Raw genomic sequence first — 25,837 nt, 5'->3', positions numbered from 1 at the left:
TGCATTGTTTGCTTGGCTGACGAGTTTTCTACGCCTTTAACATACAGGTATAATAAAATTAAACATTGTGTGTCACTGAACTATAGAAGCAGGAAGTTCTGTTGCAATTCAGTTGTTTCGAGTGCCTGTAGGTTGTCGATGCACTGTCATAATCTAAATGACTATAAAGGTTTATTCCACATTGTAACTCCTGCCAACAGACACAATCACTTTGTCATTTGTGGAAATGTGCAACTTGATAACAGCATACTATAGGCAGCATGTGCAAACTGTGAAAGTGAAATTAAGATTTCATCAAACATGCAGAAGTGAGAATCAATCTTATAAGGTCGAGGTAACAGATTTGTGGTGATTGGGATGTAAATGTGGCTTTACATGTTGACAATGTCAGCCATCACGTCTGGTCTCTCTTATCCATGATAAGATTGTGCAGCATTTGTGAAATAAGGAGGTACGACAAGACTTAATTCCTGTACAGGTAATTAGATTAGATATTATAGATTTTCAAAGCATTAAAGTTGCTCATCAACCTGAAGTTCAGATAAAACATCAACTGGAAATAGTATGGTGCACAGAGCATTAAATGCATTACAGTCATCTGGCATATTAGACAGAAACAAAGACACACATCAATGATGCCCCAGGCATGCGACATGACCACTACTGGATTGAGCAGGGACTCCATCTACAAACAGCAAGCTTTGTAAACAATCCATAAACTGCTCTGCACCATGTTGTATTGGTCATAAATAAACATTGACGTTCTGGTAATGAGGTTTACCAGCAACGCAGCAGATTTGGAAGTTTGCCAAGGGTGTGTCACAATTAATCGATGGAGGAAACTGTTGCAATGGAAATACACATGATAGAAGCTAAGTGCTACCCTTGGAACCAATCAACTTTGCAAAATGCTAACGACACTTTATGCCAAAAAGCACACAGTATCATTTCAAGTACAGATCACTGCAGCAGTAATATTAATCAACACTTAAGTTTACTAGAAATTGGCATTACTGTGAGCTATCTCTGGTGTGAAATGCAGGCTGGAAAAACAGGAGTTATTTTGAAAGAAGAGATTAAGTAATTAGGTCATGTCCTCAACACAACAGCCATCAGACCCACGAAGTATCTAGTGGTAATACACATGCTAGCACATATATAGAATCAGCCAGAACAAAACACTGTCTTGGGAAAACTAAATTATTATGTCAAATTCATCCCAAAAGCTGGCAATATACTGCATTACTTAAACCTTTTACAATGGAAGAGCATTACACTCATAGTTAAAAAGCATATGAAAAAGCATTTCAGACAATAAGAAAAAACCAAGATCAGAATCATGCCCTGGCCACCTATACCTCTGGAAAGATACTCCATCATCTTTAGGGTGTGTATCTGAAAAGATACTTGTAGTGGACAGAGATGCCTCACAATGTGGCCTTGGAGCATTGCTGGCACAGATGGATCAGGACAGTCAATCCTCTTTGCATCCAATTCTTTGATAGCAATTCAAAGAAATTACTCCCTCATTGAAAAGGAGGATTTAGCTATAGTTTCTGCCACAAAGGAATTCTACTTTTATTTATGCAGAACAAAATTCCACTTATCAACTGACCACAAGCTGCTTCTGTTGATTGGCCCGTAAGTCCATATTTCAGAAAAACCACTCAGCACATTTACAACAATGGGCTCCACATCTCAGCTCTTACAATTGTATAATATATTACAAGTCTGCAAGTAAATATGTGAATCCTGGTCCACTGTCACAACTTCCAATGGGGAAATATTTGGCATTTGATAAAGATAAAAATAGTCTGTTCAGTCTACACATGGGGTTGCAGGAATTTATTAAAACATTCTGGAAGTACTACACATCACAGCTCAGATAATGAGCACTGACGAAAACTTGTCTGAAGCAACTAAGTGCATAAAAATAGGTTAACCATTGGAAATGCCAAAGGATACACAACTGAATAAATGCAGCATTATCTGTCTTGGAAACAGTTTGAGAGAATACCTCTAAGCCTCCTGCCCCCTGTTTCTTAGAACATAATGGACCACACACATCAAAGGAGCATCCCAGCAGAGACCATGCGCAGCCACCAGCAGCAAATACTGTTCCACTTGCTACACTCTGAAGAAAGACCACTGCGAGTACCTCTTCCAGTGCCCTTCTTGCCTGGAGCCCTGGTGTGGATGTGGGTGTGGGTTTGAAACTTTATGAAAGCTCAGTCCTGGACATGTGCTGTGGTGGCAGCATCCCAGTTCCACCTTATGTATGAAACCACCACCAGGGAGGTCCCACAGGTGCCTCTGCCTCCCCCATCCAATCCCACCTGGCACACACACAACAGCTGCCTGATCACCTGCTACAGACCCAGCCTTCTGCAGGATCAATGACTGATGCATTACCAAGCACCGGTACTCTTCACCAGGCCTCAGCTATCGCATATACTGGACATAGAATGGTGTATTTTGGGCAATAACAATTGGCAGCAGAGCGCTCCGAGTAGGCAGATGCCACATGCAACATAGGTCGGCCATCACTATGTCTGCAGGACATTGGGATAGTCAACTCCAGTGATATCTAGCTACTGGACACCAGGGCAACTGCTCTACTCCCTCAATAACCCATAAAGCACAGTACACACCACTTCCAACACTATCTACCAGGCCAAGAGGGTATCACACTGCCGACCAGTGTGAGTGGCCATACCGTGTATGGTAGGTATAATCTGTGGCATCATGTAGCCACTAAAAACTGGCATCACAGCCTGAGCACTTTACTTTTTTCATTGGCCATCATGCTGCTCACTAAAGCTATCCACCACCCAGATACAGAAAATGTCACTGTGCTATCTGGATTATGTTTGCAGTGTATGTTACATGGATTGAGTGTGACAGTACTGTTGACAACAACTTCTTGTCAACTGGTTTACAGACTTCCACTTTGGCCTGTCCACTGTCCAAGCTCCCTTCTACCAGATCTCTCTCTGTAAGCAGCCCTATGTTCTACAGTACTACTGAACACATTTCATATTAATTGTTATGTAGGGACAATTGAAAATTTGTACCAGACTGGGGCTAACCCAAATTTCCTGTTATCACAAGGCATCATCTTTATCATTAGTCTATCTGTGCATGTCCAGACCTGATGTGAACATTGTCATTGATATTTCCACCAAGGATTTCCAAACCTACTACAAGGAATATAAATGAGAAGATATTTTCAATTTCAGAGCATTTAATTCATTTTTATACATTTGCTAGTCTCAACTTGACTTCTGGAGTCTTATTAAGAAATTTTTTTTGTCATGCTCACTGTAATTTTATAGTCCAGCTGTTTGTAAAATTTGAATCCTTGTTATCTGTTATCTCTAATACCTAGGACTACTGGAAAATTTGTTTCCTAGGGATTGGTATCTAAAACTCTTGAAAAACTGAGGGAAAAAAAATCAGCCTAGCTGGCTTTATTTGCTACAAGTCTCAAGATTTCAGCTGGCTGGACACAAAATTAGCTCAAATTATCAATTAAATTCTTTTGTAACTTTACTCATGCAAAGTTTTTCCACTGCAAAATGTTTATAGGCGAAAATCATTCTGCCCCCCTAAAATCTTCTAATCTTCTAATGGTTCCATAATTAACAATAAAAACAGACAAGGATGTTGGATAAGTCTGGTAAATTTCCATGAAAGGATGAAACATTTTTGAGGCGCCTTCATGTTTGATAGGCTTGATTATTCTGAACTGGTCAATGTGTTAACTGCGACTGAAAATGGAGAAAACCAAGTTTTGTGCTGTTATTAAACATTATCATTTGAAGGGTTGGACAGCCTCACAAATCAAAACAGATTTAGATGAAGTTCACATGGATTCTGCACCATCACTGAAGACCATTTACTTTTGGATTGATGAATTTAAATGTGGTTGGGCAAGCACCGAAGAAGTATGCTCTGCCCCTACAAATGAGGTCACCACAAAGGGAACCCTTGACAAGATCTATGATACGATAATGCAGGACTGCAGAATTAAAATTTGTAAGATTTCTGAGACTGTAGGCATCTCAACTGAGCAAGTGCATAATATTCTGCACAAGAATTGGCTATGAAGAAGCTGTGTGCAAGGTGGGTGCCATGATTGCTCATAGTCAACCAGAAGTGCATCTAGTACAACAATTCAACACAATGCCCGGTGATGTTTAATTGCAACCTGCAAGACTTTTTGCATTGGTTTGTGATTGTTGACGAAACCTGGTTCCATGATTAGCCAGCTGGGTCAGAACGACAGTCAAAGCAATTGATAAGTGCTGGTGAAAATGCACAGAATAAGGCAAAGACCATGTTTTTCACCTAGTAAGGTGATGGCCACCCTTCCTTTTTTTAGGATTCCCAAAGAATAATCTTCATAGATTATTTGGAAAAAGGCAGAACTATAAGTGGACCTTATTATGCTTTATTGTTGGATTGCTGAAACTTTCACTGGCTGAAAAATGACCAAGGTTGGTACACAAAAAGGTGCTCTATCACCATGCTAATGCTCATCCCAAACATCAGGGATAACAATGGCAAAAGTCCATGAATTGGGCTTTTAATTGGTTCCTCATTTACCCTATTGGCCTATTCACCAGAATTAGCCATAAGTGACTACTTCACAATACCAAACTCAAAACTTTGGCTTGTAGGAAAGAAATTTTCACAAAATGAGGAAATGATGGTTGCAGTCTATGAGTATTCTGCAGAGTTTGGCAGAACCTATTTTTCTGATAGGATGAAAAAGCTGGAGGATCACTGGACCAAGCATGTATCCCTCACTGGGGGCTACGTCGAGAAGTAATGTCTGTTGTTTATGAAACAAAATTTTTCTTGCTTTTTTACCAGACTTATCAAACCACCATTGCATGCAAGCAAATGGTGAGAAACTTTGTTTTAATCTGCATGATAAACCCAATACTTTTTTTAGTGTTTCAGATACTATTTGCAAAATTAAATATAGCTATGAAAATGTCTTGCTTCAATATTTAGTGGAAATTAGATCCAATCATCTAAACTCCAATAACGATCAGGTATAGAAGTGCCATTTTTAGAAACTATAAATTGGAAGTTTGTTTAATCATGTCAGAAACACACACTAAGTTACAGCAGTTTCACAAACATTAACAAAAATACTCCAAACAAATTGATACCAGAAGTATTAACATTTCTACTAACATGTAATGGCATCAGTTAATTATATGCTACACAAATACATATTGCATATGGTGTGAGCAGTATGTAGGTAATTCACATGATTCCTTGGTGACATCAGTCATATTCTGCAGAGATTATGTACTTGGGCACAGTTTGTAGACGAGGTGGTTTCTTGTCTGTTCTTCACCACACTCACATAATGAGAAGTTGCACAAAAATCCCCATTTTCTCAATTTTATCTTCATATGGACCAACTTTTCTTGTGACTTGAAGGGAAGTTATCAGAAGGTATCATCCATACTGCAAGATAGCTGGATCAGGAATGCCATGTATTTTGTCTGATGTATGAAGATGGTTAAATGAGGCTTTCTGTCACATGAAGAAAGCTCTTTCTTAACTTAGTCCTCTGGGTTTGCCAACTGATACCCATATAAAGAATAGGTCCCCAAATTCAGTGTCTTAAGATTTCTCCAGTCTGGATGCACACTCATAGTAGACATCTGCTGTAATGAGTCTGGATTTCATTTAAGGTAACATCTACTTGATTCACTTGGTTAGATCTGCACCAAATGGGACAGGTGTATTCTGCAGCTGAATAACAAAGAGCTGCGGTTGAAGATCTTAAGATGTGAAGATGTGGCCCCCAGGTTGTTCCAGATAATTTCCAGAGAATATTGTGCCTTACTGATACCTTCCTTTTGGTGTTTAAGCAGTGATTCTTATAGGTGGGTGATCAGTCAAGAGTTACTCCTGGGTATTTTGGAGCAAAGCAGTGTATTGATTTACATGATTCTTTTGAGAGTAAGAAAACAATCTGCACAACTCCTCTGGATTTGAACCTACCTTCAGCATCTTCAAACATTGCCTTTCAAGCAGATAGGGCAACACCATGTTTACAAAAAAACCTCTTTGCATCTTGTGGGCACGGCTTATCAACAGTGTAGATATTACAGAGTATAGGAACAAGTTCATTTCAATGAAAAAATGTCTGTTCTTCAGAAAGCACTAAATCATTTGAATGAGTTAATAGTTGTTTGTCACTCTATAGACTTTACTAAGGAGTGTACAGCAAGGCACTGTGTTGTAGGCCCATGTCAAGTCAATAAAAGCTAGCCCACTGAAGAGGTGCAGTAATTGGGAAGTACCTCTTCCTGGTCAAAAGTCTTCTTGTTCTGGTATTAGCAATGAGTCTACCCCGTCAGACAGTCAATTCAGAAACATTCATCCTAAGATCTTGTATAAATGACACAACAAAGTCCTTGTAGTTGTTGGTATCACTTGTGTTCTTGCATGGCTTGAATAGTTCAAGGACTCTGCTTTTCTCCATAGTTTTGCTTTTATTCAGTACTCTGATCAGATCATGCTGCTCACCACAAGTGGACCTGCAATTTCATTTGTGTAAATGTTGCTATGTATTGAGGTCTTAGTTTTGTCATCACAGAGGTGTCTAAGTAACATCCAGGCACTATAGCTGTTTCTTCCCAAATCCAGCTCTTCCATTAATTTAATCCACTGGCTGCATTTGGATTCAGAAATTGAGACTATGAGACACAGCTCCCTTGAGATATTTGTCACTCAAAGGATCCTTTTTGAATATGTCTTAGAAGGGGAAAAAAATCAGTTTGTACTTACCCTCTCCACATGAAATCACCATGAGTTGTCATACTTTTTAAAGTACTTACACATTTGAAATTTAAGTAGTCTAGCTTAAAATGCAACTCATTGTGTCATCTTTACAGTGAGTAGCAATCTATCCTTTTCACAATGCTGTTGATATTCTGACCACGACTTTCCATTGTTTGATCTAGATTAATGTACATATGATAATTGAAGAAATTTTATTTCAAGTACTCAGTAAAATGTATATTTAATTGACAAATGTCATTTAACATCAGAAATGACATTATAGTTTCAGAGGCACTTACCGATATTATCATTTGGCAGTCTTTTCAAAAAGCAAGGCTCTTCAAGGCCACTTGGTGCTTGAATTGACGCATTCAAAGATCGGATGTCCGCATCAGTCACCTTACCTGGGAAGGACACTTCACTGCACGAACCTACAGAAATCTGATTCCTTTTCCTGCCTTCACCTGTGTGCAAAAATAAAAAGAAATCTCTCAAAAATTAACATATCCAAACAAGTACAGTACAGATTACAGCCATTTCTCTGTCATTTAAGTCATGTAAGTACAATGACACTGTTGTCATAAAATTTCAACAGAAAAAAAATTGAGACTGTCTTATTACAGATTCTAAGAAAAACAGAGATTGTTATTAAACTAATTTCAAGGACTTTTATGAATCGGACAAATTATTCTGGACTGACAAATATTTTGCAGTACAGCAAGGAATTACACAAATAATAGATTAATCATTCATTCTCAAAGTATAGGGGTAACTATCCACTTATGTTAGGAAAATTTGTAACTAGACCAATTCAGGAGATCACAAAGTGACTGACAAGAATTAAGCATGTTATCACAGTCGTGTAGCACAAAACCATCTTAAACAAGTAGCATTGTAATCCATTCAAGTCATCCACAGTTGACAGATAACTATTTGTTTAAGGGCAGGATGCAATTGGTGTTATGAGAGTGACAAGCTTGAAAGATGGCTTTAATAGCCAACTTGGCCCAACAGGGTCAATATCACTGGAAAAACTGCAATTGGAAACCCTTGTCAGACTGGAGACAGGTTAAAAGCAGACAGATATGATCATATGGTCAAATGTTCATTACTATGGTATTCTTAGACTGTGTCTACAATTTTTATTCATTGATTGAACATTGACAATATTCAACTAGGATGTCCAACAACCATAACATGCACCAGTATCCAATATTTGATGTTAAGAAGCAAGTTTATGAATAAGAACAATTAAAAATCCGAAGAATGAATATGTTTGCAATGGTCTCAGGGGAGATGTTTCTAATCAATTTCTGTCAGAGGTACTACCATTAGTTTGGATTTTTGAGTGACAAACAGAAGGGAAATTGTGTGTCAGTTTGCATGGAGCTGAAGGACAGTCTTCATTCAGATCTGGACTTGATGTCCAAAATTGTAATTTGAGATGAAACTTGGGCCTATTGGTATGATCCTGAGTAAAAAATTCAGAGTTAATATCTCCCCCCCCCCCCCCCCCCCCCACACACACACACACACACACACACACACACACACACACACACACACACACACACACACACACACACAAAATGAGGGCACAGTGTGATCAGAGTTCATTCTAAGTGACTAAGTGGAATAAATGTAAATGCCGAATTTTACAAAGGTGTACTGCAATGTTTGTAAAATGGTGTACGAAGAAAAAGACCACAAAAAATGGGCCACTGACTTCCTGCTTCATAATAAAAATGTGCCATGCAACACCTTTTTATTCACGAGTTTTTGCATGAAGTGTTCTTGTCTGACCACATCCACCTTGCTTACCAGGTTTAGCACAGTGCGACTTCTGGCTCTTCCCACAAATTAAAACTGTGCTTAAAGAAAAACATATTGCCACCATTTGTGACATTGAGAGGGTCATAACAGAGCAGCTGAACATTCTTCCAAACGGAGCCATCCAGAAATGCTTCCTGTCATTGACTCCACATTAGGATAAGTGCATTGTTTGCAAAGACAGTACTTTAAAGGAGATTAAATAAAATTCCATATAAGCTTATTTTGTTTCTGATAAAATCCTTCACCACGTTTTGTGATCGCACCATATATGCTACTTAGATAAGAGTGGGTCTGCCATACTTCCTTGAGGAATTACTAACATCACATTCATGTCTGATGAACACTTACTATTTAAGATAACATACTCAGTTCTACAACTTAAGAAAGTGAGCCCACCACACATGTTGAAAGTTTTTTACGTTAACATCTGTATTATCATTTTAAAGAGTGATATAGTACCAAACATCTTCAGAAATTTATGATTATGCCGTCCACCTATTTATGTGTATCCATAATTGGTAGGATGACTTAAGCGAAAACAACAAGCTACAGTAAAACCCCTGTTTTTACATTTCCATATTTTACGTTTTCCCAATTTTTACAGTCATTTTTTTCAGTCCCAACAGAAGTCTTATTCTTTCAATGCAATAGTTTCCCATCATTAATAATTCTGTGTTACACATTTCCCACACTAAGTTTGCTTTGGTGTTATCCCAACCTTTCACATTGATTTTAACAGAGATTTCTGCAAAGAGTGTACTATATTCCTGCTGAAAGTCAGCCTTGGAACAAAGCAGAAAGTACAGACTATAAGCAAAGTTGCTGATAGTGTAACATAACATTACCACAGTTAGGCAAGATTTTCACTCTCAGGGTGTTGGATCAGAGCTGCCTGTATCATACACTCACAGTGTTCATAAGGGTGGGAAATATGCTGAGTCACTGCTTTAATGATAATTGCGATCTAACAGTACTGACTCTAGTAACAACCTTCCTTCTGCTCACTGTGTTTTACTACAACAGCTTTAAATTAATTTCACAGTCATTTATACAAATAAACACCGCTTTTGAAGACAGCAATCTCTATAAGGAGCTTTCACGAATCGTTACTTCTGTGTGAAATATGCTAATCCATACTAGGCACACAGTCTTAGGTTGGTGTGACCTGATGTCAGACAAAACATTACTCCTCAAGATGCTCCATAACATGATGGCAATTTCTGCACTCTTCCTCTCCCAGGATGGTCTGAAGTATGTGATCTTGTTGGCAATAAACTGCAGATTTCGTGCCCATTGTTTCCATTTATGAAGACTGCAAACTTTAGTGTTTTAACAAATATTGTGTTACAAGCTTCATTTACTGTAATTTAAAATGATACCAATAAAAAGTCTCACATTAGAGCACAAATATCTTTTTAATGTGGTTTCACAAAAGAGTAGAGCTAATAACCATTGGAAAGAAATAAAAACAATTATTTCAGGTTTTTTTCCAAAAGCAAAAGTTAAATGGTATTAATTTCATATTTAGAACAATATAAAGAGAATGCAGTAAGAGTAATTTATTAATTTTCACTTGGGTGTCCTGTGATATCCTATATTTTATACCTTTTTTTTGTCAGTACGCTGAAAAGTGTAAAAAGGGGGGTTTTACTGTATGTTTTACATCACTGATGATTCCTGAAAGATCCATAATAAATTCAAACTAAAAATGTGTAGAATTTCACTATATACTAAATGTAAAGCCTTGAATGTATACCACAAGGGTGTGGTTCCTTATTTATTTTTAACACTTTCAATAACATTGGGGTCATTCCAAGTCAAGGGGACCAGAGGTTCCCACTCAACCATCTCCAAATCTAATGAAATTTGCTGCGAAGGTTCTGTATGGTCTTTGATGGTCATATACCAAATTTCAATTCAGTATCTTCAATGACTGAATTTTTAGGGGCTTTTAAAGAGAGGCTACTCATCTTCGCATCATATATGAAGGTGCAAATGTGTCAAGTTTGCTAGGCTTTTTTAAAAGTTCTAGCACACATTTGGTCATTTGCTTTACCATACATAGACAACTTTTTATGCTGAAGCACACCACAGCAAAAATTTGTGATTCAGCCACACCTATATATAGATACAAGCCCCTAAAGTGGTTAAGAAATTCGCCGTGCTATTCTGGTAGCCGATGTTTGACCGATCGCTGCTGCTTTTCATATGAACCAATCACAACAAAACTTCAGAGGGTTATTCCTACCTATAATGTCTATACATGTATACAATTTAATCAACATTGGATGCCTAGAAGAAAATATATACACCTGCAAAGTCGGCCAAAATTTTCTATGCGCAAATTTGAGTATTTTTGGGGGGCAATATCTCAACTGTGTTTTGTTCAATTCTCTTTCTCTTGCCACAGCTGGAAAGAGCATGCTTTAAGCTTTCAAAGCTATACTGTTTAATTTCTGGATCTTGCATATTGATGGTAAGAATACATTTCAAAAGTTATTATTTTAGCACTTCAAGAAGATTGAAAAGTAAAATATTTTGCTCATTAAGTCCCACAATTAAATTTTTTAAGTATATAAATAAGTTTCAAACATTACTTTAACATATGCCATAAAACAAGCATAATACACAACACAGCAAACTTGCAAAACAAAAACACTTAATAGTCAGTTCCAGTTTTGGTTAAATAGTTCTACAATTTTGACATGGACAGATTGAGGAAAACTGTATTGTCTTCCTGATGATGATGATTATGATGGTGGTGGTGGTGCTTCTAAAGTCATGAAAATATGTTGCTCAGGAATCCAGCAGGTGTCTTTAGCAGTTGGCCAGTGGAAGGAACAAGCAAAACATGTGGGTGCATCAAGCTGGGGAGGACATCTTGTTGTTCATGTGAAATTTCACACCCTTTTCCAACCCACCAAAAATTGTCATACATACAAGCAACATACTGTCCTGGTTTTAAACTCACAATTGAGGCTGCTGCAATTTCTTCATCTGCTTCAGAGGCATTAACTGTGAATGCTGTAGCATCATTGGAAACTCTGCTTACTCTGAGCTGTTTACAATTAATTGGCTTAAACTGATGTTTTTCTCTTGTTCCAGATATTGTATGTTCCATGACAAACCTTGCATCATAATAAGCTGGAATTTTTCAAAATCTTATTTTGGTATATAAAAAAAGTGTATTCCTGGAATACTATCAACACAGAATTTGAATGAATCATATGGAGTCAATATCTGGTTGTCTAAGGGCCTCTGCAAACTAGCACAGGCTGCTAGTCTTTTTGCTGTTCCCACAATGTCATAACAAGGTGATTTGCCTTGGCTTGTTTTTTAAAAAAATAAAATAAAAAATAAAAATTCAGCAGGGATGCCAAAAATCACTTTGAGCAGACATAAATTGGTGAAATTTTTGAAATTCTTATATTGAGCAACTGAACCATCACTAAAGTAATAAATGTTCACAATATTTGTCTTTAAATATGCTACTAACTTTATTTGAAAGGCATGGACAGCAGTGGTATCACAATGGAGATGTGTGTGTGTGTGTGTGTGTGTGTGTGTGTGTGTGTGTGTGTGTGTGTGTGTGTGTGTGTGTGTATACCCATTGCTGTGATATTACATTGTTTCTTCAAGATCATAGTCTTTCAAAGCGTCTTCAAGAAAAGCCTCTAGTTGTTTTTCTGGACATTCCTCACACCATGTTTCTGAAGCCAACATTAATTTGACATTTTGATGAACTGCACATACACATACTGAATGAGATCCAGAAGCACCAATGTAGTGCATCATTTTGAGCTGAGCACAAAAAATTTTGAGAAGCTCAGTTGATTTTCATACTGCTTACAATACACAATGTACATTTCTTTCAGGTTTCAAAGGAGCAGGTGTTCCTGCTTGTGAATCTTTTTCCTATTTACTCTTACTGCAACACAGTCCTTTTTGTCTGGCCGTAAACAAAAAACTCAACTAAAATGGAAAATAAGTCTAGGAAACTAAAGATGGAAGATGGGATTTTAGCAGCACCTGCAGACCGAAAAAGGAAAAAGCGCAATGATGAACTAAACCAAAATGTCCTCATTTTAGAAGCTTGTATCTATATATAGATGTGGTTAAATCACACATTTTGCCATGGTGTAATTCAGTGTAAAAAGTTGTCTATGTATGGTAAAGAAAATTATCAAATGTGTGCTAGAACTTTTAAAAAAGCCTAGCAAACTTGACACATTTGCACCTTCGTATATGATGCGAAGGTGAGTAGCCTCTCTTTATAAGCCCCTAAAATTGAACCACTGAAGATACTGGACTGAAATACGAAGTAGAATCTTCACACTTAATTTTATTAGATTTTGAGATGGTCACATTCAGGCTTTTTTTTAAAATATTGGTCCCTTTGACATGGAATGACCCATTGAGATAGTGAAATGCTTTATTCTAAAGCCATACTTTTACACTGCATCAAGAAAGAGATCTATGAGGAGTGTAAAATGAATCAAGAAAAACCATCAGTAAGGAGAACTGTTCTTTACAGAAGTGTCTGCAAGGTACACTTATTACTATCACTTACGGGAGACTACTTAACTAAAATTAAAGGCATATGCTTTACTCTTTTCATATTTAAAATGGTTACAAGTAATAATAATAATAATAATAATCTTAATTAATACATGGAAAAACTAGTTTGTATCAGCTGCAGATCATACCACTGTACTTTGCGATTACTGTATCTTGTAATTTGTATGTAAAATTTACACAATAATATTATTATTTACATTTTATGGCCTTCATTGGACCATTCTAACCAACTTTATACAAACAATTTTTCAGTTTCCTGTCAGCCGAGTACTACTTCATTCTCTTGGATCTCATCCTTCTTTCTTCATTGGATATCACCCTTCCTATTGACTGTTTGTTGATTCTCATTTGCATTTTGGTTTGTTTGTGTGTGTTTCCTGATTTTGTCAGTTTTGTTTCTTAGGTCTTCCAATGTAATCTGTAGCTCATCCACATCTTCCTTGATTTCTGTAATCCACTTAATGTTGCACTTACTATTCCACAATTTTTCTATTATTCTCCTGATGATCCACACAAGAATATTAGTACAGGGTGCAGCAGAACCGACTAACAAGTTTCTAGTTTCTATCGATTACTGCTGGGGCTGTGGTAGGGCTAGGTAGTTGCACATGGTCTGCCTTTGTTCAATCACTGACCCCATTTCAATAGCCAACATGGTCTGGACACGTGCACATTGTGGTTTTGCCGTTCACCCTTATTATGAAAACAACAGATTTGTGATCGCTACACAACGAGTTTTTCGGCGACAGTTCAACATTCCACGCAACAATGCCGTTCCTAATGCAAACACAATTCGGTCCTGGAACCCACAACATTCTCCTAAAGTGATAGTGTGGTGTGCCATATCACAATCTGGCATCATAGGTCCTTACTTTTTTGAGGAGGAAAGAGCGACCTTGATAGTGAATTCCACATGTGATGTTTCAATGTTGCAAAATTTTCTGCATCCCAGAATGGAAGAGATTGTTGAAGAACAAGGACTGGGGGCTTGTGGTTTCAACAGGATGGAGCTACTGCTCAAACAGCTCGAATTTCACTTGATGATTTGACAGAAATGTTTCCGGGATGCATCATCTCTTTGAGGGGTGATGTTGGATGCCCTGCATGGTCACCAGATTTCAGAGTTTGTGACTACTTTATTTGGGGATATCTGAAGAAAAAGGTTTTCAAAAGCCACCCTCACACTGTATCAGAGTTAAAAGAGCAGATTATTGATGAAGTGAATTCCATACCTCGCGATGTGTGTGCAAGAGCTGCTCAAAACTTCATGGATCGTCTACAACAATGTATTGATGCAAACGGCTGCCATCTTGAGGACATTATTTTCAAAACTAAATGAATGTAAAATGGTATATTGTACTAATTTATAAAATAAAAACATTTTCTCTCTATACATCCAGATTTACTTTTTATTACTCCTTAAAACTGCTCAGTCAGTTCTGTCACACCCTGTAGATAATAGATAGTCCTTGGAATATTAACAGCAATTAATTTATAGTACAAATATATGTGGCACGCCTTTTAGCTCTTATTTATTGCTGGAGGTTGCCAATAAAGATGTTAGAAATATTTGGCACCAGAATACAGAAATTCACGTAAAATCCAGAACTATAGCACCCTTAAGATGACATACAACAGAAGTTAAATTGGATGGAGTTTACTGCATGGCTGAATATGCAAATGAATGCCATCTAGCGCACCCACACAAATCAGTTAAGAGTAATGCTGTTTACATTCTGTATATAAGGGACGATTGTAAGATGAGATTCGTATTCAGAAATTTGGATGTCAGTTGGTTATTTGTGAGAATATCATGCTATGCCTCACACAGGGAGGAGAAACATGTACTAGCACATCAGGTTTCAGCAGCAGTAAGATAATGGTCTATCAAAAATTACAGTTTGTCATTCTCCAACATTACTGCTCACAGCAGTTGGGATCCTATGGCTGTCACATGAATATGAAATAAATAGTTTCAGGAGGGTCACAATGTCATGCAGGATCTCAGCTGCCCTCATGACTAGTTCCCGAGAGACACTACACACTGTTTGCTCGGCACTGCATCACACACCTTGAGTCACAAAAGGTGTTTGCTTCGAGACAAGTATCCATACAGACAGTGTGAGGATTGTAAAACACCACAGACTGCCCGCACAGTGACCATTAAAACAACTACATTTGATGCAGCAGCAGAGAGACAGTGGTGCCCCCAACAACTATAGTTGACAAAGGAGCAGAATCACCACATCTTTTCGTATGAGTCTTGGTTGTGTATACTGCATCAAGGCGGATGTATCTATGTGTAGAGGCTCTGAGGAGAACATACATTTCCAAATTATATTTGTCGTCATCATACAGGCCCCAGACCTGGCTTGATAGCCACTGGGTACACAACAGGATGATCATCATCTCATTTCTGACATGTAAAGGTTGATGGCTATGCTTTATCTTACAGGTCTCCATTACATCATCTTTCAAAAAGGTAACACAAGAAAGTAGGTTGCCCGTGCTGTCCTCACATGTCTCAATACAGAAGGTGTGACTGTTGTCCTGGCTACAATTTTCTCCATGCCTCTCACACTGTGAAAACATCTGGACATAGGTTGCTGAAAAACTGGCTCACAACCGCTCACTAACCACTGTGACTGCTGAACTCTCAAATAAGGCTGAAGCAGCACGGAATAACTGGCCTTTATGTCCTCCTCACTCAGTTCAAATTTATGCCCAGCTGAGTTAGTTCAGTTATAGTCTGGAGAGATGGCAACTCTGTGTACTAAATTTTGCACCATGTATACCCCCAAAAATGGTAAAAAATTTTATTTTGTCTATTTCCTACTACACTGTACACACATAATAAGTGAATTTTCATTATTTTCTATCCTTGCTGGTTTTGCAATATTAATGAGCAAAAATATAGGGAGGAAAGGGGGGGGAGAGGGGGAGAGAGGGAGAGAGAGAGAGAGAGAGAGAGAGAGAGAGAGAGAGAGAGAGAGAGAGAGAGACTTCACGGACTACAGAGATCACTATAAACTGTCTATACACGGTAAAAGTTAAAAGCCAGTTAAATATGGTAACAAGAACCTTTATCTTTATGAATAATATCTATATAAACTATGTGCTACAGTACCTGTGATCTTTGCATTATAAGGGCTCCCTTTTATGTGCTTCTCTCCAAACTTGACTGAAATTTTATATTCACCAGGAGCGGTCGGAAGATAAGAAACAGAAACTGTGCCATCCTTATTATCATGACAGCTAATTTCTGCCTTGCTTGGTCCTTCAACGGCCAATGATAGTCCACCTGAAACAATAAAGAATATGATTATGATGATAATCTCTGTGATATAGAACCTTAAAACCACACCACTAACATTAAAGAGTAAACTGTAAGGTTTATGGTAATTTGAGTGGCAATGGTAAAACTGCTACCCAGGTGTGAAATCTCCTGACAGATGAAAACTGAACTGACCAGGACTTAAACGAGACTCTGAGCTATCCAGGCACAACTCAACCTATCTACAAGTCTTTATTTCCATCAGTAATTTTTTTCCTATTTTCTAAATATTACAGCAACTCATCTGCGTACATAGATGGTATCCCTGTGGGCTCCAGTCATACAGAGATTTTTATGTAACTGTGTTCCATCTTGGTTTGAAGTTAGTTTTATTATCTCTTGAATTTGTACATCACTTTGTAGGTGGTCAAATATTCATAAGGCTGTCACAATAAGGCTGAGTGAATGACAATGTAAATCATTTCTCCTCCTTGTAGTATTATACTGAAGAAAGGTGGTGGTGTTTCCAAACTGTGATTCATTGTTGACAAAAAACTTATGTGAGAAAATGTACTCTGAATACTTCAGGGTTAAAGGAGACAACTCACCAAAGAGCATCTACAACAACTTTCCTAGAACATTTATTCTTTTTTGGTGAGTTGTCTCCTTTAATCCTGAAGTATTCAGAGTCTCCTTTAATCCTGAAGGATTTATATTCGACAAGAACTTTTCTACAACAAAATTTACTGTTTAAAGAGGGGTATATGGGAGTTTTTACAGTGAACATCACATATGATATCATTAAATCAAAACACAACATCACATATTATATCATTAAATCAAAACACAAGTCTACTTTCTGATATTTTCATCTCCAAAACTTATTATTATCCAGAAAGCAGAAGTTGCAGAGCTTAGATGTTTAAGATCTGCAATGCGTGTCTTCCAGTTTGGGTTTTTGTCAATGTACACACCTAATAATTTAGAATATAGTGTTTCATTAATTGAAATATCCTCATGCATAGTTCCTAAAGGTGTGGTCTGGTCTTGCATAGTACAGAATTGAATGTATTGCATTTTAGCTAAATTCAGTGACAGTCTATTTGCAGTAGCCACTTATTAATTTTCAAGAAATTCCATTCTGAAATTGGCTTAATTATAATGCTTGCATTTTCAGGAAAGTTCTATTCTATTTCTTGGATATATCATGAAAAATCACGAAGAACACAGACCCAATATTGATCCCTATGGAACATTTGTAGTGATTACCAGTACTCATTTTAAAGATGCTGTTTCATTGTGTACACTCCCAACGTTTCTTAATGCAAACTCCACAATCTTTTAGTTAGAACGAAAACCACTTACCAATAATATCGCTGGTACCATATTATTTGAGCTTATACAGGAGAATACTAAGAACTACACAATCAAATGCTTTTGACAAGTTACAGAAAATGGCATGTTCAGTGCAGAGAACCTTTTGAAATACAAATTAAGACTGATTAAGTATCTTACTTTAAGAAATTTATTTTATGTTTCTGGCATACCAGTACATGATCTTTTCCAGCACCTTCAAGAAGGGGTAAGTCTGGGGAAGAACCACTTTGGACGTAAGAACCACCTACCTCTAAAAGTGGTGAGGGAGGGGGTGAAAGAGAAGTGTAGTTCACAATGCACAAATAGCCAGACTTTGAGAATGAGGGCACTTAATGACTTGCAACAAACTTTACATGTAATTTCGAACTTTCACAAGTTATTTTCTCACTGCAACCCCCCCACAAAATGATGAAAGGAAAAAATTATTACTTCTTCTAACCCTATTCGCAGCACATTTTGAGGGCAGTAGGACTGAATGTAAGCTGAAAGAGAGAGAAGAGAGGGGGGGGGGGAGAGAGAGAGAGAGAGAGAGAGAGAGAGAGAGAGAGAGAGAGAGAGAGAGAGAGAGAGAGAGAAAGAATTGCAGGGCAAAATTCGCTAGAGATACAGGTAAAAATGTACAAATGTGTGTTAAATATATTAATATATTTGATGTGTATGTGCACAGATGAAAAAACGCCTCCTAAATCCCTGGATCTATTTCAACCTAACTTGGTACACATATTACTTAACATCTGGAATGAAGTAGAGTGGGGGTAAGAACCACCAGCCTCCTACTGAGGCTGGGGTGATAATGTGGAAAGAGAAGGGGGGTGGAGCAGATAAACAGAGACATGGGGAGGGGGAATTGGTACGAGAGAAGGGGGCAGGAGGAGGAAATTGACTAATACAAGACATACAGCGGCAACTCTAGGTACTTCACTTTTTATCAATTTCTGGCATATTACCTTCCTTGCAAAGGGGTTGTTTCCTGAATGGCTTCTGTTACTTTTGAATGTCTTTGGCATTTGAGAACAGCTAAGTTTTTGAACTTTCAAGTGGTAAAGTCATGTGGAGATTCTGCAAATCATTTGCAAGCAAGAAGGAGATAGATGTTAGCTGAAACTCCTTAAATTATGTTTGTTATCTGCATCTTCAGACTGCTTTTATTGTAACCCTAATAATAGTGTATCAATCAGTCAGTCAGTTTTTATTATCATTTGATAAAAAGTTTGTAGACAAAGGAAATATATAGAGATTGTTTAAGGATTTGCACATAATGCGAGGGGTTTCTGAAGAGAAAATGATATTTAAGTGCATCTTGATAAAGAGTGATAGTATATTATAAGCTGTTAAATATCCATGAAGGACTAATATTTTATAATTATATTCTTCTTCTTCTTCTTCTTGAGAGGTGAGGTGACACTTGATTTTAAAAAATAATATAAAGAGCAGAGGAAAAGTTATAGTAATAATGCGAGAGCTTCATATAAAATAAAACATTTATGTTTGAAACCATATTACTTTACTGCATTATGAACCATAACTTGGGGAACAAGTGGTATGTAAAAATAAGCAGAAGCATCTCACAAGATATATCAGTTCAATTTATTAAATCGAGTAGTTGGAGTATTGATTTTTTTTGTTAAACGTAAGTGAAGGAGTACTCAAAACCATGTGCAGAAGCAGTTGATATTGATAACAAGGTGTTGAGGCAAGCAAAACCTTACTACTTTCTGTTGTAGTTCTATCAAATATATTTTTTCACTTATCAATAAACAAGATAGGAAAAAAGTGTGACCATCAAGTAGATGACTCAGTTCACATCACCAAAGACTGTTCATTACGGGAACTACTCTACTTTATGTATTATATTTCACTGATTATTTATAAGCAAATTGTCCTGAACCAGCTACACTAAGTTCTCAAGTTTTCTTTTTCCTCCTCCTCCTCTGGGAGAGGTGAGACTAGGTGCGATATCAATTTAACCATCATTCATGCTGTCCTGCTCTGCTAGAAGTATCTGAACAAAATGTGAATTAATGCCAAGGCTATGGAGTAAAGGCAAACAATAACACCAGGTCTTTTACTCAGTTTCATAGTGAAGTCTGACAAAATATTGATTTATAGCATCAGTAAGCCTGTTGCTATTCAACGAATGATATAAAAATATAGCACATACATACTAATTCAACCACTGAACAGCAGACTTAGTTTGAACACGAACTGCATTATATATGCCTACATATACATTCTGCAACCTTTTTGTAGCATTTATCCCATTTAATATGGGGCTCACGTTTTCAGGATTCAGCAAATCTTATTCTATCATTTAACTTTGTAGCTGGATCCCCTTCCTGACACCACATTTGTCAAAGTAACCTAAGTTATGTAAGTCCTGTGTGTCATCTGTCTGAATTGCATTAACTTAGTTCTGTGTGATATCATGTTATTACCGTTTTTGTATCGTATACTCTGAGGTGAATGTGGGGACCTGCCCAGCATTTGCCAAAAGAAGCATGAGAAACTGCCTTAAAAACACACTCATGCTGACTGATGTAACAACCGATGGTCATTAGTTTGCCACTTGAATTTGACCTGAGTCTCTATCACCTTCGTGTCTCACAAGCTCGATCAAAGAGCATTATGTCATATGAGCTGGTCATCTTAGGGGCCAAATAATTTTAGGTGTTTCAGAGCTAATGTTTGCATCTTAAGTATTTTTAGTAACTCTGCCAGACATGCAAATGGGAAATACAGATGAATCAGTATGTGCAACATCACCCACATGCAGCAAAGGCCCCTGTGATGTGAACACCGCCAATATCACAGTCTGGTGACTTGAAATTCCCAAAAGGGCAAATATAAGGTTGCTCAGTGGTGGACTCTCTCAGTTGCTGTTTCCTCACTTTACATCCCTACGAGTGAATAATTACTACTAATGCTCTTTATAGTTGTGTTGCATAGTGCCTCAACTTACAAATGTGTGGTTTCCACAACTGCCATGCCTAACACATGCATATTAAAATAGTTGGATGAAAGAAATTTTTCACATCTCAGCTGCATACACACATGCATTAAATGCAATGGTGACGTGTGAAAATCTATGCCGGCCACAACTCTAACCTAGATGCTCCACTTCTCCAGAATAGTTGCTTGAACTGCCTAGGCCATCTGAGCATGCCTCCCATCTAGCCCAAATGCAAATGTGGTGTTCTCTGTTAATTATCCCCTATTTGCTCACAGCTATTCAGCTGATTACTGCAACGGTTTGGATGAATAAATGTGTCCACACAGAAGGTATCATTTCGTCCCTATATGTACTTATTTATGTGTGTCATGTCTGCTCTTTCAGACATGTCCAGAGGAAAAGACACCACAAATATAAATATGTACAAAATAGTAGTGTTTGGACTTTATCAGACTCTGTCTAACTATTACTGTTTGGTTTTGTAAACTAATAGACAATTTTAGTCTGTTGTTAAAGAAGTTTATTTGTGTTCAATAAATGCTGATGGCCCTAAAGTGAGTGTTACAATATTACGTGTAGTCACTAAAATTTGATTTGTTAAAAACAGGATTTAAACTACAAATTTGAACAACAACAACTGGCTGAATTCTGTATCAAAGTTCTTTACCTACTGCACAGCTGTTATTGGGACCTAACTGCAGGCATAAACATATCTTGGTAATGGATTTCACAAGCACAGATAATTATAATTGCAGTAGGCAGTTCAATATTGTTTGAAATTACAAGAGGGGATATAGGTCCAAGCTGAGAAATAATGTAATGTTTTCTGCCATTTACATATATTGTTAAGAGGAAATTTATGGAAGTGACAACTTTACTCAAAAAGTATGTAAAATCTGAGACTCGAATTCTGTTACTTTAATTCAATAAGTGTACAGGTTTCACTAGAAAAAAAGCTAGATGCCTAGACAACAAAACAATGTTGAGGCCACCTGAGGTAAGTAATCTAAAAAAAACTGTTTTAAGTGAGCAATATGGAATAATTATCGAACTGTAGTGAGTACTAATACAAATTAGTTACTTGTTCTATTGTAAAAAAATAATCAGGAAGTACAATGAAACTGTTTTTACAAAAATAAAGTTATTTCTAGTGTTGAAATTTAGAAATAGAAACACCACTGAAATGCAAGGCCAATAACAATTTTGCAGCATAACTATACAAGTATTGCAATGGCAAGAAGATGAGAAACAAGGAAGCTGTCTGTATAAAATGGTCATTTGTGTGTGTCTATTTGATGCAGATTCTAGTATTTTCTCCTTTTCACTTTAGCAAACTTATCAGATGAGTTACCTGCTCCAGCTCCTTTTGTTGATATGGTGAAATTTGAAGGTTCTCCACTGACTCCATGTGTCAGTCCTGGTCCATATGCTGTGACATAGCCACTCGTAATGGAGTCTACATGGAATTTAAACGGTGATCCTGCAGATTAAAAAAAAAATATCATTATTTTTGTTTGTTCTGGTGACTCTTGTCTCGCTACTAAAAAAAAAAGAGGAGGAGAATAGGGCCACATGGTTCATGTCCAACAACTGGTATTAAGTCTTGTCTTTGCTGTTTCTTTAACTTAGTTACAACTACAACATACATAAAAATGTTCAGTAACAGAACACAGAAACTTGTTTCATATGATTAAGAGTCTCAAATCCAATGCCAAAACCTTGCTCAGTAAAATTAAATTATGTATTTGTCTGCCACAGTCAAATACAAGTTAATTTTAAAGACAAACAAACGAACCCAGATACATTGTTTCATTTGTCTGTCTTTAAGTCCGTATAGCTGGGCCTCTTATCATAATTCCCAGAACTCTTGGACTTACTTGACTAAGATGTTTAATTTTAAATATCCAGTATTAAATTTCATAATTTTCTTATTTCATTTTCACAGTCCTCAAATTTTACAATGTGTTTGTTCTGCTATTAAAATAATATCACACATTTAGGTAATGGAAGTTTACACAAGCAAACAGCTACAGGTTTAAATGTGGATCCAAACAATGTTACTATTACAAAGCATTTTCATGAAAATTACTCTTAAATTTATTGACAGGTGGAAAAGAAAAGTCTTTTAAATACAGATATTTTTGTGTAGGCACTATCAAATTAAGATGCAAAGAAAATTTATGTACTAGATTAAGATTGCTCCTGTTTAATTATTTCATTTCATATTGATTTACCTTGGACATGTTCTCCATTGTATTTCACAGAAAGCTCATGCAGTCCTTCCTCACGTGGATCATACTTTATGCTCACTGTTCCATCACGATTGTCTTCAATGATGGGCTTGTCAATATTTCCACTCGGCATCTTTATCTCAGCTGTGAACATCAAATTAATATGTAATATGAAAGTGCGATGGTTATGAGAGACATTAGTTTAGCATCAAGAGTATTCCACCCACCCAAACACATATTCTGGTATAATGTTTACACTCTTTGAATATTATCAATATTAATAAATATGAAGATGTGGATGGAAATGTCTATTTTTGAACTGATAATATATGTGTAAGTGCAGGTAGTCATTTTTCTAGTTCTATTTTTCAAAACAGGAAGATGCACTGTCTCACTACTATGAACATTAGAGTCACTTCTGGATAACTGGTTGGTCTGTTTGGTGGTGGGCTGGTCTAGGTGGTGTTGAACGTGTACCAAGAGGGTGATAATTTAACAACATTAGATTTTTTTATCTTCAAGGCACTCTGAAAAATGCTTTGTATACCACAAAACCTTACACAGCTGGGTGGCATACGAGATTCAGTTGCTCATAAATAAAGTTCCTCGAAAATTATAGCTACTTTTTGGCAGTAATTTTGAACATTTGTAAATTTGATGGTTTTTACAAACATTGACTTCATATTATTTGTTGCCCACATTACAATTAAAAATTTTCAAGTTACATAAACATTAATTTGGGATGCCATACAACATATTTTCACTTTTTCATAATTGGCTCCCTTATTAAGGGGGGCGTGGCAATTAAATGTCAAATCACGACGAAGGACAAGTACACACATTTTTTTGTACAGTGTGCTACTATGATTTTGAATTTTAATAACTGTCAAAAATTAAATGAAAGTATGACGTGTGTTTTGTAAAATGAGCAATGTTTCAGACCAGTTCAACATGGCATCAAAGAAAAATGGTCAATGGACAACCTATTTCCATTTTTATTATTATTTTACATCAGTTTAGACGATATCATAAGTTTGTCAACTATCCACCACTTCTTACTCTAAAAAACACAGTTATTGTACTGTTTATTATGATTGTACACACCGTTATAGACTTAATGAACTGTAAAAGCAAATTATTTCAATCTGTTCTGTTTACATAAATGCAAATAATGACCACTTTAAATAGGAACACACACAATTTGCATCTGTCATACAAGGACTCAATGGCAAACAGAGAATTCTCATTAACCATAACAATAGTTCAAAATTCATTCTAATGTTTTAGAAACATCTATTGCAATAGCTATACTGCTTGCATTTACAAAGTCTGTTCATATAAAAGAGGCTGTTATTCTCATATAAACAACTGAAATGACTTGACTACCCCAAGATGACATATGATGAGTAGATGCTAATGTATTCAAATTGCTTTGTTCTGCAATATAAACGTTCAGGTCTAAGCAGAGTTTTTATAATCTATCAGCAACAAATCAAGTTGTGATAATCACATTCACTAATCAAATGTGATTATGTGTGCTCGTCCTCCTCCCTTGTCATTGTAGATTGCCTCATTATTAAGAACTGCTGCTCCTGTGCGCCAGATTTGCTCATCTAGATGGTCCCTAAAACACTATAAATTATATTCCAACCAGATACTCTGTTCATGCAACTCTTTCTCAGAACTACACCATTAGAACTTCTACTTCTAGTGGATTATTAGGCATATCCATCTACTGGCAGTTAAACAGGGAAATTTCCTTTCATAATCAACAGAGAAATGAATATTACAAACTCCTAGACACAAGCCCACCTCTAAATATGAACAACTGCAAAACATGAACCCTGGTCAAGCTGGTGTGTCTTAGAAAGGAGGTATTAGTAGCAACCTTAAAGAAAGTTAATACCAATTGTTCAACTTATATTGGGTAAGGTTGAGTGTTTATAGTGTCCCTGGTTCCAGTTCTGATTGGCCATGTGTTTTTGGCAAGTCATTAATACAAAACAATGTCTTCAAAAACTTACATATACTGAATCAGACTTTTGATGTAAAACAGGTGCACTAAGTGATAAATACATAATTTAGGTAAAGCAAGCACATGGCAAATGTTTCATCAATTGTTCTGGCATTTGCCTCCACTGATTTATAAAATCTCTCCTTTTTGATAAGAGGTTAGTGCCTCATGCATAACTCCACAGGACTCATTCAAACAACTTCCTTATTTTGTAATCAATAAAACAAGGTTGAATTTCGATACATGTGAACAATTAAGACCCAATTGGAGGCTCAAGGATGATATTGAATTTTCAGAGATTTGGACAGCCTTGGAAGAAAGGTAAGGGAGGAGAGTGGAGAGGGGGAGGGGGGAAGCAGTGGAGGTGGTGTGATTCAATGCAAGAAATTTAAAATTTCAATTTGTAGGACATATATGGGCTAAATATTTTCACAGTTTCTTTTCAAAGTTTCTGAAATAGGACTGAAGGAAGCACAATTACAGCTTAATGGAAATGGTTGAAACGCTGTTGTCATGAAAAATCAAAGCAGTTTATAAACCAAGAACAGTGGGAAGCTGGCTTACAGCTTGGTTTGCCACAGAGAAATCACACTGATAAACAGTTGTGCACATATCTATAGTCTACAAATCATGGTTTTTCTGTTATCAGTCATTTGTAAATTCGAAATGGTGGGGTTATCCTTATATTTCCCAGTGTCATCTGGAAGGTGTGGTATGTAGGGGGCTGTGGGATATCCCTTGACTACTCGCTGTAAACAGTTTATGAT

At 36.8% G+C, this 25,837-nt stretch overlaps 1 protein-coding gene across 4 annotated transcripts in view; it reads right to left on the bottom strand.

The window, feature by feature from the left end:
* LOC124721177 (filamin-A) overlaps window positions 1-25,837 on the bottom strand; it is a 537,279-nt gene that overhangs the window by 31,995 nt on the left and 479,447 nt on the right. For all 4 annotated transcript variants that reach the window (XM_047246011.1, XM_047246013.1, XM_047246012.1 and 1 more), the window contains 4 exons: window positions 23,060-23,200; window positions 22,177-22,305; window positions 16,352-16,525; window positions 7,113-7,277 (listed from right to left, as the gene is read on the bottom strand). In XM_047246011.1, coding sequence (XP_047101967.1) covers window positions 7,113-7,277; window positions 16,352-16,525; window positions 22,177-22,305; window positions 23,060-23,200 — 609 coding nt within the window. The remainder of the gene's footprint in view (window positions 1-7,112; window positions 7,278-16,351; window positions 16,526-22,176; window positions 22,306-23,059; window positions 23,201-25,837) is intronic.

The sequence above is a fragment of the Schistocerca piceifrons genome, chromosome X (assembly GCF_021461385.2).
Source record: "Schistocerca piceifrons isolate TAMUIC-IGC-003096 chromosome X, iqSchPice1.1, whole genome shotgun sequence".
In the NCBI taxonomy this organism is placed as follows: domain Eukaryota; kingdom Metazoa; phylum Arthropoda; class Insecta; order Orthoptera; family Acrididae; genus Schistocerca; species Schistocerca piceifrons.
This window is presented reverse-complemented; position numbering and strand designations above follow the sequence as displayed.